Raw genomic sequence first — 14,237 nt, 5'->3', positions numbered from 1 at the left:
ATCGAATTCAAAATATGAAAGTAAAAAAATAAAATAAAAAATACTACTTCATACTTCAATTTTGATAAAACAAATTTTTTACAAATCCGATCCAAAAACAGTTACGTAGAAACAAAAAGAATAACGGCTTGTGATGGAAAAAAAAGAAAAAGAGAGTTGATTAGTTTAATCAGTGAAAAGAGTAAGAAAACTCCAAAAAAAAACTTCTATGTTTTGACAACTGAATAAAACAAAAAAAAGAACACATATAAATTATAATGCCATAATCATGGATTCATTATTCACAATTTAATATTCGAAATTAGAATATTCCACTCAACTATATTATGAATATTATTATTATAAAGTAATGCAAGAGTGTGTTACCTTTCACCGGACGGAATATCAGAATCACTTTTCTCTCTACTTGCTTCTTTTCTGTTATGTGATTCTCCTCTTTTTATTGATTTTTTCTGTGTTTTTGAATTTAGTACTAATGTGTTCCTTTTATAGAGCAAAATACATCAAAAAAGTATGTAGATGATAACGTATTTTCTTAAGTATGTTATCCATTCATATTAACATTTTCTATTCTGTTTATTTTTTATAAAAAAATTCCCGATCGGGAGAAAAAAATACTAAGCAATTTCAGTTAAAACCAAAAGCTACACTTGCATTTTTGCTAAGGGTTAAATATAATTTTGTTGATTTATTTTTTTATATAATACTCATTTTGTTCTTTTATGTTTATTTTTGGACAACTTATACAATAATTTTAAAAGAGAAGAGTGTATCTACATTCTTAATTTTTTAACCAATAAATATATTACTTTTCTCTTAATCAACATCTATATATTACATATAAAATTGAACTAATATTTTGTATCAGAACATTTATCTTTTCAATTTCTTTTTCTTAAATTTAATAAATTATTTTCTTAATTTTTTTATTTTAATTAAAAATTAAAATCATTATCAATCCAATCATAACTATTTCCCTTTTTCTTGAAACCATTTCACCACCAAAAAAAATTACTAATAACTCTATGTGTTCTTCTACTGCGAGAAGATCCCTTATATGTCACTCCTAATTTGCTCGTGTTCGCGTGTTGTCAACCACGCACCGTCATTTTCAAGTTCGTATTAACTAACGAAATAAGACATTGGAGATATAACAAGTGGATAAAAGAAACTTAGTTATATATATATATATATATATATAGTTAAATTTAGAATACAAACTTACTCATAGATGACGTTTCATCAGACTATTGTGATTTAATTTGGATTTAAATACGTCGTTGATTCTTGCAATTATAATTTTTTTTAATCTTAGTCTCTCGTAAGTTGTTTGGATATAATTTTATTATAAAATAACCATTTTAATCAATTTTTGTTACAAAAATTGTACAGTGTTAAAAAGTAATTATTTTTTAATAAAAAATTCAAATATAATTAAATTATAATATTTTTTAACCTAAAATTAATCTCAAATATTTCAATTTTCTTCCCTAAAAAATATAAACCGCGCATTCTTCTTCATGGCCTCATCATAATTTCCATCACCGTCACCAACATCTTCATCCATTTAAAATTCATCATCGTATTCAAATTCAAGTTTATCTTTACCATAATCTTTTTCTTCGTCTGGTGGATACTTGTTGGATAATGATGAATTTTAAAATTGGCTCTAAATGAGATTTTTTCTTTTTTGCGTGAAGATTAAGGGATTTTAGAAGAGTATACGAAAAAGTTCAAAAATGTAAGAGTAAAATTTGATTGTAAAAGAAGAAGAAGAAGCAACAAAAATAAATATACTTAAACCTAAAAATAATATTAACAGTTTACAAACTTTTCTAATTTTATAACAATTCTATAGGAATTTTGTCAAAATGCTTGTCTTATTGTAAAATTTTATACAAGTAATAAGACTTATTTTTATATAAACATATTTTATTAAAATAAATTAAGGCTCCGTATACAACATAAAGGATAAATAGCATTATGTGAAAGTAAAAATGAGATACCATACATATACAAATTATTTTGACTTTATAATATGTAAAAACTATGAAAATATGCAATACTCAAAGGAGATGAACACCAAGTAATGAAAGTGCATGTTGATTATGTAGAGCACTCTGACCGATCTTCTCAAGAGTGGGTAGATGCTACGACATTCTTTAAATTTTTTTATTTTTTTTAATAAATAATAATAAGTTACTAAAATATATTCAAATTTTTAGGGTATTGAGAAACTCACATTACCTCTCCATTTCTTTTCTCATCTATTACTCTTCCTTGTGTCTCTCATTTCTCACCTCGGATTGCTCTCCCCCTTTCCTCTTGAACTTTGCTCTCCCCCTCTCCTCTTGAACTTTTGCTCTCACTGGTTATGATTCAATGGGTTAGGTCCATTTCATTTTTTTATTGGACCAAAATAAGAACATCTGACGATTAAACAAAATATATTTATCTCTGTATAACTAAAGAATACTATTTAATTTTCTAATTAGAATTTCTTTACTCTGTTCGAATGATAACAATAAATAACTTATTTAAAATTAAAATTTAACATTTGATTTTTTCATAAAATATAACTATTTTTGGCGGTCAATCCACAACGTCGTTTTTTAGTCTTTATCTTCATACTATACAAATTTGCTTTTTGTATTTTTCAGGTTCTTACTCTTTTCCCTTTCCTACTTAAGTAATTTTTTTTTCTCTATAAATAGAGTAAAAAATAAATATTAATAGTTTTTGTCAGCAAATAATCTTCTTTTTATTTTTACCACAATGTAACGTAGATTATTCAATGGTTCTTAAATCACAACCAAGTCGCTGATATCATATTAGAAATTACGCGATTGAAGAGATAAACGGGAAACGAAGTAAACATTTATTAGAATTTATATTGATAAAATAGAATAAAATTATACAACGAGTTCTCTATATGGATAAACTACCTAATTCGAATGATAAATTGACTAATATCGAAGAGACAAACTTTAATATCCTGATTAGCAACACACCTACTACCTATTAATAGACTATAATAAACTTTTATATGTTAACAGATGATATATATATGATGTAGTGTGATATTATTTGTTAATTGTGAATTGTTTTAGTTAAAAAAAAAATCACATATTATATTATTTTAGTTAATTTGTAAATGTCTCTTTTCACATATTATATTTTTATTTTGTATTGATGTTATATTAAATTTTTGATAAAATACTTTTATGAATTTCAATTATAAAATTTTATTTAATATTTATCGCTCCCCCTAATATTTTGTGCAAGATATGCCACTGATCGAGCATGTGTTGAAATTATAGATCATATATTTTATTTAGTTATTGATTATTTGAGAAATTTAGATGTTAATGACATTTTTTGTTATAAAAAAAAAAGTCATTAAAGTATTATAAAGAGAAAATATTTATGGTTCTTTTGATGGATATAATAAGAGACAAAATAGAAATAAGATATTATATCCTTCTAAGTTGAGTGTTCGATAAACAAATAAGATATGATAAGTTCATCGAAAACTCTATCATATAATATTTATCTAGTTGAAATCTCTATCTTGAATGAGTTGGGATAGAAACCAATGATATATGATAATAACATTAATACTCAATTATTCGTATAAATATAATTTAAAATATAAAATATAAATATAATTATAAAAATAATTTACAAAATATAATATAAAATATAAAAAGGTAAATCTAATTAAATATAAATATAAAATAATTATTAGAATTTGATATTAAATTTAAAAATAAAATATTAATAATCAATTTAAAAAATAATTATGATTTATCTCAAAGGTAGTTTTGTCTTTTTATATAATTGAATAATTAATATACAAAATTATAAAATATGAAAATTAATTGAAATTTTAAAATTAATATTTGTTTAAATGGATATTTTTTTCATTTACATATAATATTTATCAAATCTATATTTACATTCTAACAAATAAAATAGAAATATTTGGTTACTCATAATTTAAATAAATAAAAAATTAAATTGTTTATTTAGTAGTATCAATAAATAGTTTTAAATATAAATTGATTTCACTACTTATTTACTTTTTAGTATTTTTTGTTATTTATAATATTTAAATATATTAAGTTAATTTTTTAAAAAAGTAATATATAATATTTTATAATGATAGTTTTATTATTTAAATATAATATATATTATATTATGTCATGATAAAATGTATATCAAATATATGTGTGTATTAAATACCTGATATAATAATATTTATCTTTTTATTATTTTATCATATTTCTATACAACATTATATATTAATATATTTTTATCATATCACATACATCAAACTATAAAAACATGATAATTGATATTAATGAATTGAATGATATAATATTTAACCTAACAATATTTTCTTTTATTAGTTGAGCAAATTTTTATAAATGTGTTTAAACATTTTGTTAATCATTAGTATAAGATACTAGTAGAATATACTCCAGCAATATGGTTGGTAGCCGTAAAAAATAAATTGATACATGATGCATTGGTAAGTCACCTTTTGGTACCACCGAATAAACAAGTAGTACGTACTGCTACTTGTTGGTGCGTAGCGGTGAGTTATTGCTGCTAGCCGGCAAAAAAACGATAATGTACCCGAGAAGGGACTGGGAATATCGTGATCACATTACAAAATTAATTCCCAAAAACGCCACACAACTTTCAAACGCACATGAATTTTATTTATTTTATTCTAATCCAATTCAAACACAGGTGATATTTTATTTCTTTATTAACTTACGTGTGCAAAAATAAAAATCAGTACTACAAGAAACACAAAGAACCATTCATAATTTTAATATGAAAAATATAGGAGCTACAATTTATACTTATTAAATCATGTGGTAACAAAAAAAATTATAGGACGAGGGATAGTGCTCACTCTATGATGTGCTCCCTCTATGTAGGAAGACTGTGATTTCACAATCACTTACAAAAATATTTACATTCATTTATCTCTAATTGTACCAATAAAAATCAAATCTACAAAAATTATTAAATATTGATATAAATTTTTATATTTACAATTAATATAATATTTTAATTTTAATTAATTAGTAAAAGGGTGTTTTTTGAAAAGGATCATAAGTTTGTTGGTTTAAAGCTCCTCATTTATTTTTTGTGATTTTTCAAAGATCAATCCTTTAAAATACAATAATTTATTTAAAGGTGAAAATTTCCTAACAAATAATCTTCGAAAGACACTTGTTATAGATCAAACTTATGATACATGCTAAAGGACTGAGTTATCTATCAATTATATCATAATATGTTTGTATCACTCCTCATATATTATATCATTCATATATGTTATAATTTTTTTAACTAACACAAATATTCATTCATTCAAATTAGTAGGATATCAATAAATAAAAAATACAAATTCATTGTTTTTAAAATTGACAAAGATGAAATAGTGAACAAACTCACAATTATAAAACAACAAAATATTTACAAACATGACAAAATCAAAGTAATTGAAATACTTGTGACTTTAAATTTGTAGCATGGCAACTAAGTCCACTGACTAAATATGTAATCAATTGAAGTTGATATATCAATCTGAAACTATCAATCTGAAACAAACATACAATATAACAAGACAAAAAAACCAAACAATATCACATCAAAATAACACACAAAATATCATACTCTGACGATGAATTCATGAGTAAATGTAGAAAAAACTTAGATCTATGTGAAACTTATTATTTAGATAAATGAAAAAACGATGCAAATAGGTCATCACAAGGCAAAAAAAATAACACCGATCCACCTCTAACTGATGAATAACGAAGAAGGAAGAGATGAGTAAAGCAAAGTTGAGAAAGAGGAATCGGCATATTTATTTTTACATATTTATAAAGCAAACATATTGTAACATATAGATCAGATCCATGTGCAAATCAATGAATGAATAAGTGTTCTAATCCTCAAAATTATTATAGTAATTGAACAATAATCTTCGAATTAATTGATCTTCAAATCAATTAATTTATCCCATTTCAATTTATTTGTTTAATTTTTTTAAAATTCTACTCACTTGCATTTCTTTCAAAATAAAAGTAACATAGAAATGGGCTAGTTAAGAATATGGTTTATTTATACAAGATGGTCTCCTGCCTATAGCTTTATAGGTACTTACGTTACTTGGGGATTCGGCTGACACTGTTTTCTGTGGTTAGTTTTTTTTTTGGCTGCACAATGAATAGTTTTAACTTGTCTGATACACCATATATTGAATAGAAATAGAATAATTTAATTCGACGTTGGAATTAACATAGCACCATTTCTATAAAGAAATGGAAAGTACAAATGCTATATTTGTATATATAAAGTCAATAATTATGTAATTTATGTCATGTTTAAAAAATGTGCACAAATATACACACAAAACTATAGAAATAAAATAAATGAAGAGTGGGAAATGAAAATCCTAACTCAATTCCTTTTCATATAAATTCGAGGTAATATCCTCCATACTTTCTCTCCACATTTATCATCTCCATTACTATAATTTTAAAGTGTTTATAGTGTATAAAATATTTAAGCACACAATATCACATTATTATATTTTGTATTCTCAAAACTTTGTTAATGAAAAATAATAGAGGTGAGAAATAGAGAATGTCTTAGTTCTAAAGCACGAGCCCAAACTTGCTTTATGTGGGCTCTTTAGTCTATCCCCTACTGTTGGCAGAAAAGAAGACATTGCAGCATTCCACTAGAACTGTTTTTATCCAGGGTTCCAGGTTATTTTATTTTCTTCAGAGGTTATCATGCACACAATATTATACATAACGCATTTATTTCAAACTCGGAAACTATATTAGGTCAGAACTACTAGTCAATATATAGATTACTATATATAGATCGGGACAACTAGTAAAAAACGAGGAAGTGAATAACTACTATTTCCACGATTCCACCGTGAGTTGAAGTTAAAGCTACAACAGTAAGCTTCAACTGAACCCACAACCGCAGAAACAATCATTCTAAAAATAAACAAAGCACCTCCCGCAACATATTCATTATGAGTTGGGTTTCTTTTCTTTCTTTTTCCCCTAAGCCCACTCCAACAGAATAACAAAAGTGTTGTTTAGAAAATTTGAAAGTCACACACATATCGTGAGTTCAGCAAACTCTCAAGTTTCTAGCTAAAGAAATTCATGGTGGGCCGTGAGATTGCAAATCTAATTGTCAAACCGAACAGGATATAAGACAACTAGAGAAACCATTATTAATTCCGAAACACTAGAAAAAACAATTTGGACTGCGCACATGGCAAAACCTAGGACTCCCAAACCTAGTGAATGGCAGTGCAACTTCAGAAAGCTTCATGCAGGAAACAACTGAATGAGCAGTTAGTTGCTTTAGTGCAAACTATAGATCAAATTCGAAGATCGTTGCCTTCATACCACAAGCACCATCCTTCAATATATTACAAATAGTACTCTTCAAATTGATAACTCGAATTGAACTGCAGTCTCATGGAATAACTAACACCGATCTGATAAATTTAGTACGAGTATTATGAATAATTATTAGCTAGTCTAGTCATTCATTACACACAGCATTATCATAACAGATCGAGAATAACCTCCAGTGACTTCTCTTATATTTCATCTTCAACCAACACAACTCACAACTTGGAACACGGGAATCAGGGATCAAAATTTATATTCCATTACCTGATATATGTATTCAATAATGGATAGAAAATTTTATTGGAAAGGAAAAGAATAACCTGATATTTTAAAGCTACCCCTATGGTGGAATCCAAAAAAGATCAGACCAATTATGTGTATATATATATATATATTGAATGCAGTCTTACCCTTCATTTGCTAACAAATCTGAATCTTCATTAGGAAAGCAAATATGCAAAGATTTCAAATTGACTACAAACTATAATAAAATTAAAGAACATAGATGAGGGAAAATTTGCTGGTAAGGTTTTAGGACAAAGCAAGTACTAGCGATCCATTATTTGTATGATTAGCCACGATTAATAGTCATCTACCAACTTGGAAATATATAAATAATATTAAATATCTAATAGATTAACAAGAAAGAAACATGCATGGAAAGCATGCTTCTTATTCCAAATATTCGCAAGGGCAGTAAAACACCTTTAAGAAGCAAACTTGAACCAAACAAGACAATTCATAGAAATTTATATTAAATAAGTTAGACAATTCTCTAGAACAAGTGCACAGTCTGAATCTCTAGCGAGCGCCCCTAACAGATGAATATCAAAAGGTTCAACATGATCCTAACGAAAGCAATTGTAATTCTCGACAGCAAGGTCAGTCTCTTGCCTCTCATAAACACAACCTCCCCAATATGGGCGAATCCTACATAGAATTGTCGTTTCACGATTAAGCACGATTAACCATTCATATTGAAGCTTTAACTCAGCACCCAATAACCATTAATAACAGCGTGAGCGAGTCGAAATGACAGCATTAATCACCTGCGGATTGCATAATTCAACGCTTGCCACGATGCCCGCCACCTGACCTCGCACCAGGGTAGCGAGCGAATTGGAACCGTAAATTGACCGAGTTGCGGTCAAGCTCATCAAATTTGTAACCTGCAAAATTAAGGTTCATTGTTTTACGATGAAAAACTAATCACATTCTGGACGGCGAAAGAGGGTGGCAGCAGGCAGATGCTATAATACGTGTGATATACCTTACCTCAGCTTAAAACATAATAAACCTGAAATACATCTGCAAATGTTCAAACCCAATATCCAACATAGGCGAAAAATCGAATCCTTCACTTGATACGAAAGGGGTTAAACTAGCTACTTAAGAGAAGGAAGAGGAAGAAAGGAGAGTGATTTTTAGCGATTCTCCACTCCCCATTGTTAAGACTGTTAAGGCATCCGGTGAAACTAAGAATACTTGAAGAATATGTCCTACTATAGTTTAAGAATCTATGCCGCAGTAAAGCATACTTTGACATGAAAGGGAGGCTATGCTGGCATTAGTTGGATTACGACAGTCTCCAAAACAAAGAGAGTGTTTTTTTGGAACAGCAAAACAAAGCAATCTTGGTTGGTCAGAAAGGCCAATAACTCAGATCAGGAAGAGAATACCTTCCATAACATGGATATATCAAAATGGATGGCATTCATAGTTTAACCAGAAATAATAAAATATAGGAGTTAGCTTTATCATTGAGCATGGCAAAGTTGGTGAGGAATAGATGAATTTCATTGTCGTGACATTTGTGTTTTACAAAAGCCAACTGCCAAGCTTTCAAATTTCAAACTAGAGTGCCATGCCACTTTCATATAAGTCAAGCCCCTTCCCCTCTCCCCCAGAAAATAAAGTTGAGATAGATATAAGAAAATATACTGCACAAGTTTAAACATATCACACAAGGTAAAACGCAATGCTGTTTTTTTTAGTTTATTTCGAACACTACAAAGTAGTACTCCCCCACTCTTATCCAGATGCTTGCCTAATATTGCTGCAGTGATTTCTTTATAAAGTTTATATAATTTGCGCTGCGCACTTTCAAGGAACCGGTTACATTAACTATACCCAGCTCTACAGCATCATCATACAGTCAGTTTTACTTGTTACCAAAATCCAATCATGCATCGGTTATCAGTTATCTAGGTCTAGGAACAGTTCCACACTCCTGATGCACTGCCACGTGAGGAAGATTAATTTAAATCACTCAAATACACATTGTTATTGCCCACTCTATGTACAGGACATACCAGGAAAAAAATATTCTACAGTAATTTCTCTATAATCATCAGCTCATAAGGGTAAAAAGAAATTGAACACACTGCCTTGGCAAAAAAATAAAGGAAGAGGTTGTCATCACAAGAATAAAAGAAAAGGAGACATTACCATGCAATGCATCCATGGCAGTAGCTGCATGGGCCGGACTTAAAAAATCGACAAAACAAAGCAGTAGTGGATCACCGCCAGGCTGCATGTAATCCCAGTCAAAAATCCACCAAATCAAATAATATATTTTTTAATACTTTTTAATTAAACTTACTTGTCTTGGTTCCTTGCTGACAAGTCTAACTTCTTTGTAGCCAACAAAAGGACGAAAAATATCTGTACCACTGTGTTAAGGAAGAGGAATCGACAGTGAAAAACAATAGACTAAGGAGAACCGGATAAAGGATACGAGCTACTTCCCGTCTGGTGCAGTTGGAAGGTAAACCCTCCACGAATAGCGTATTGGTAGCACCTGGAGGAAGAGAATGCTCAGACCTTCTACTACTTAATTCCAGGATTCTGTCTTTTGCATCTGTTCTTCGGTCTACTCCCCCAATATTTGCGACATGTGAATCATCAATAGAATGACTGGGAACTCTCCCATCAATGGTTCTAGTAGATTGTCCCGGACCATAAGATGAAACTTGCTGAAACATGTACGATAAGTTAGCCTAAAACATATAGGCATTTTTACATGCCATATTTGTCCTGTGACGAACTTAGATTGGACAGGTATCCAGTCTCGTTACATAAGTTATCCCATCACATGCTCAGAGTGAATGGATGGTATTTCAGAACAAGGTAGAATTTAAAATCGTGTGCTAAAATGTAATAATAGGACATAGTAATCCCTCAATTTTTCTAAAACCTTAAAAAAAAGCGCATTTCAATTTTTCCGTAAGCCTTTGCAATCTTCCAGTGAAAACTTTGTAGCTAAAACAGAATTTAATGCAAATGTTTTGAGAATGAGCCTAACGATTAAAAACCCACTTAATCAATGTTGTATCTTATTCGTATCCATATACATAGCAAAAGCAAGATAAAATAAATAGATCATAGTGGCCTTCATCGTGCCAAATAGGGCCGTAGAAAACAAGTAATAGATAACTGGTCATTTAAGAACAGAAAAAATAATTAATACCGCACTACGGAGGTAACGCTCATAGGATGCATCAAGGGATTCAGTATCTCTAATTACTTGGAGCCTTCCTCTATCATCATCAGGGGGAAAGTAACTGGGCAAGTTATGAACGCCGGAGACATCTTCAAAATTAAGCAATATTGAAATTAATGAGAAGAGAAAGACAAGAGCAAGGGAGAAAGGAATCATTTGTGTGATGAATGTAAATTAATATATCGAGTTATAAGCCTAGCAATATCACAATTTTGAATTTGAAACTGTCTGTCTTTGCTATTCGTTGTTAAATTATATATCTCCAAATGAGACAGTTTCACCAGAAAATTTGTCAGATCCTGGCTTAGGGCTGTATATGATGGTAAGTTTGGTAAATAAATGGGGAAAGTCATTTATAGAAAACTCTTGCAAATCAGTAGAGGATTGTCAACACTTTTTTGCCCTGGATTCAATTTTTAGTTTTAACTTCTAAGTCTGTCAAGTTCTTATGTAATCATCAATGCAAATAAGTTATGACTAATGATAACTAGCAATTCAGCACATATATAGCTTTTCAATTTAATTTTGTATTGATGTTCAATCATGAGATGTGATGAATGATTTCCGGTGGCATTACATAGGACAATTTCTTTAAAGGTGGAAATAAATAATAAGAAATGTATAGTTAGCAGCATAAAGATACCCTTATTTTTGCTAAACATTAACAATAGCTACCAAAGCTTGACTGTTAACTCCAACAGAGTGAACGATGTGGCGTGATACCAATTATATCACTATCAATCTGACTGGTGATCTACTGATTTAGAACTTGTCGTCGGGCTCAAATTCAGTATATCACATGAATCAAATTTGAGATCTTCAGAACAGTTTGATTACCACATATCCACTAAAAAGGTTTCACGATCGGACCAAATATATTAATCAAATGCTCTCCATGGTTTTCATTTCTTGAAAATTTGATATTTTAAGCAGTTTTCAAATTTTCAAACCAAATATATATCTTAGAATGTAATACAATAAAAATGAAAATAAAACTTTGGAGATAAAAAACAAAAATAAAGAAATCATTTTCAAAATTAAACAAACCAATAGATTGCGTACATCAGATCTTATTTGTTTATTTAATAGTTATGAAGCATGTAAACTATACTACAGAGAAATATACTAGGTCGATGCCCACCACTGTTTTACATAGATAAGAACTGTTTCACTTTTCCTACTCATTGATTATGAATTAATGGTGTGCAGTTAATACTTATAGACTACCTTTTATAGATAATGGCAGAGAGCAATGAAGTACATATCATAAAGATGTCAGACTAGTCTTTATTCAATTGCCAGCCAATGCATTCTATGGTTATTGGTTAGATTTGAAATGATAAAACAGGTAGAGGTTAGAAGTTGTGAAAAGCCAGAAACAAGGTGCCCGAGGCATGCTGTTAAAGTTGAGGAATGCGTCAAGAAAATATGATTGCAATTTGTAATAACTTAAAGGCAATAATTTTATTCAATAAGTAAAACCTATTAAACAGAAACAAAATATCACATTACAAAATTAAGCATCCCAATGATCATCCAAAAATGGCCAGCCATAGTAAAAGGCATACAGACGAATTTATTCTTTATACCTCAGCAGAACCCCACAAATAACAAGGGAAACGCATTGTAAATCGTTTCAAAAAGAAAAAATCATAGAAAATAATCTTCTTAATCAATCCTCATAACGGTTCAGGTAAAACAAAATGAGGAGTGGTTTACGGTTAAAATTGTCCGTGTGACCATGTTGGATATAAATTTCGATAAGAAAACCTAATGTTGAATAGGGGAAGTAGAAACCCTAAATTGAAAGGTAAATGCCTAAAGAGGGTAGAAATGGAAGAAATTGCATACCGAAATCGGAACGGGAGCGTTTGCCGGCGATTGAAGAGGGGGCTGGATGGGGTTCGGCGTATCTCCAATAAGCGTCGGACATGACAGTATTAGTGAGAGAGTATGATGAAGTAGGAGATGAGTTTGAGAGTGAATCGGATTATGGATACGGTTGGTGTGTTCGTTGAACTCTGTGAGACGTTTCCTCAACTCAACAAAACGCCACACAACACAACTTCCTGCTTCGTGTGTGAAGAAGTATGAACTCGATTTGTCTTCGTCTACCTTCTCTCCTATATTTATTTTACTTTTTTCTAAGATCAAATATAAAAGTAAAAAATTATTTTTTCACTTTTACTTCCAACTAGAGATCTTGAGAAAGTGCAAATATATATATACACTATACCCCATTTTAATAATGAACAATTGCATTTACATCCCTCAGAATATTTTAAGTGACATTAAATATTTGTTGTCACACTTGCATTTATTTATGTTATTTATTATATGATATAATTAATTTTTTTTATAAATGTATGATACATATGATATTTGTAATTTTATAAGGTATGATTATGTTCTTAATAATACAATGAGAGTGCATATTTTAATATTTCTTTTTGACAAACGACAGATAAAATTGAAAGAGTAATAGAAAACATGTGTTTTTTTAGTGAATATAGGGGAGGTGAATTATTTTTCAAAAGTATAAGAGGTGTTAATGTCATTTAAGGAGATATCATGAGAGGTAAATGTAATTTTCTGTTTTAATAATATTGCACGAATAGTTAACCCTAAATTGAATATTATTATAAAATAAGTTCACATTGAAAGTAAGATTTATAGTTAAATTATTTAGTATATTTTTTAAGATTTATTTATAGTTTTGGTCCATTTATTATTACTATTTTACATAACTGTTCCCCCTATTTTTAAAGTCAACACTTTTAATCTCCTTCGTATTTTTGAACTAATAAAATAACAATTTGACATATTTTAAATGACATGACATACAATTATATGATATAGAATCACATAAATTCATTAATTATTCAATATGTTATAAAATATTTTTAAAGTTGAAGGTTAAGTTTCTATAATATTTTATTACAATTTTATAAATGTTAATAATTCTACATCATTATATTATATATAGTGAATAGATTACACTAGTGTAGAACTATAATTTTATTGAAGGAAATCAAAGTGGATTACCCCTAGAAGTAAAATATGTGATAGGTTATTTCGATTAATAATTTATAATAAATAATAGATTTTATTAATTAAATTATTTATTATTGATATAATATATTAATGATTAACCACATAAAATTTTATATAAATTTAAAATTTATAATTATGTAATATAATCATCAATATTTACTTATATTTTTTAAAAATTTATTATATGTTTATTTAAAATCATTTAATAA

General features: G+C 28.7%; 1 protein-coding gene across 6 annotated transcripts; it reads right to left on the bottom strand.

The window, feature by feature from the left end:
- Positions 1 to 5,315: 5,315 nt before the first annotated feature.
- Positions 5,316 to 13,080, bottom strand: LOC101494600 (RNA-binding protein 2-like). Of its 6 annotated transcripts, none has more exons than XR_012163252.1 (7): positions 12,826 to 13,079; positions 10,942 to 11,063; positions 10,210 to 10,447; positions 10,075 to 10,136; positions 9,921 to 10,002; positions 7,646 to 7,736; positions 5,316 to 7,555 (listed from the first exon to the last, which is right to left on the bottom strand). XR_012163252.1 is itself a non-coding variant. In XM_004502635.4 (7 exons), the coding sequence occupies exons 1-6, from the start codon at positions 12,905 to 12,907 to the stop codon at positions 8,538 to 8,540; spliced, it is 690 nt and encodes a 229-aa protein (XP_004502692.1). In that variant the 5' UTR covers positions 12,908 to 13,079; the 3' UTR covers positions 8,082 to 8,402; positions 8,522 to 8,537. The 6 variants fall into 6 exon arrangements, 5 of the variants coding, with proteins under 5 accessions (XP_073225176.1, XP_073225175.1, XP_004502692.1 ...); XM_004502635.4 differs by lacking the exons at positions 5,316 to 7,555; positions 7,646 to 7,736 and adding exons at positions 8,082 to 8,402; positions 8,522 to 8,641; XM_073369075.1 differs by lacking the exon at positions 7,646 to 7,736.
- Between the last annotated feature and the right edge of the window lie 1,157 nt (positions 13,081 to 14,237).

Source organism: Cicer arietinum, chromosome 5 (assembly GCF_000331145.2).
Source record: "Cicer arietinum cultivar CDC Frontier isolate Library 1 chromosome 5, Cicar.CDCFrontier_v2.0, whole genome shotgun sequence".
Classification (NCBI taxonomy): Eukaryota; Viridiplantae; Streptophyta; class Magnoliopsida; order Fabales; family Fabaceae; genus Cicer; species Cicer arietinum.
Note: the sequence above shows the minus strand (reverse complement) of the source record. Positions and strands in the feature narration are given on the sequence as shown.

What these genes read in the sequence shown, in the direction of transcription:
- LOC101494600 (XM_004502634.4), bottom strand. Translation starts at nt 12,907, where the DNA reads ATGTCCGACGCTTATTGGAGATACGCCGAACCCCATCCAGCCCCCTCT. An exon ending in CACCAGACGGGAAGTAGCTC is followed by an intron (nt 10,137 to 10,209) that starts GTATCCTTTATC and finishes ACAGTGGTACAG; the next exon opens with ATATTTTTCGTCCTTTTGTT. An exon ending in TGCCATGGATGCATTGCATG is followed by an intron (nt 8,642 to 9,920) that starts GTAATGTCTCCT and finishes TTAATTTTGCAG; the next exon opens with GTTACAAATTTGATGAGCTT.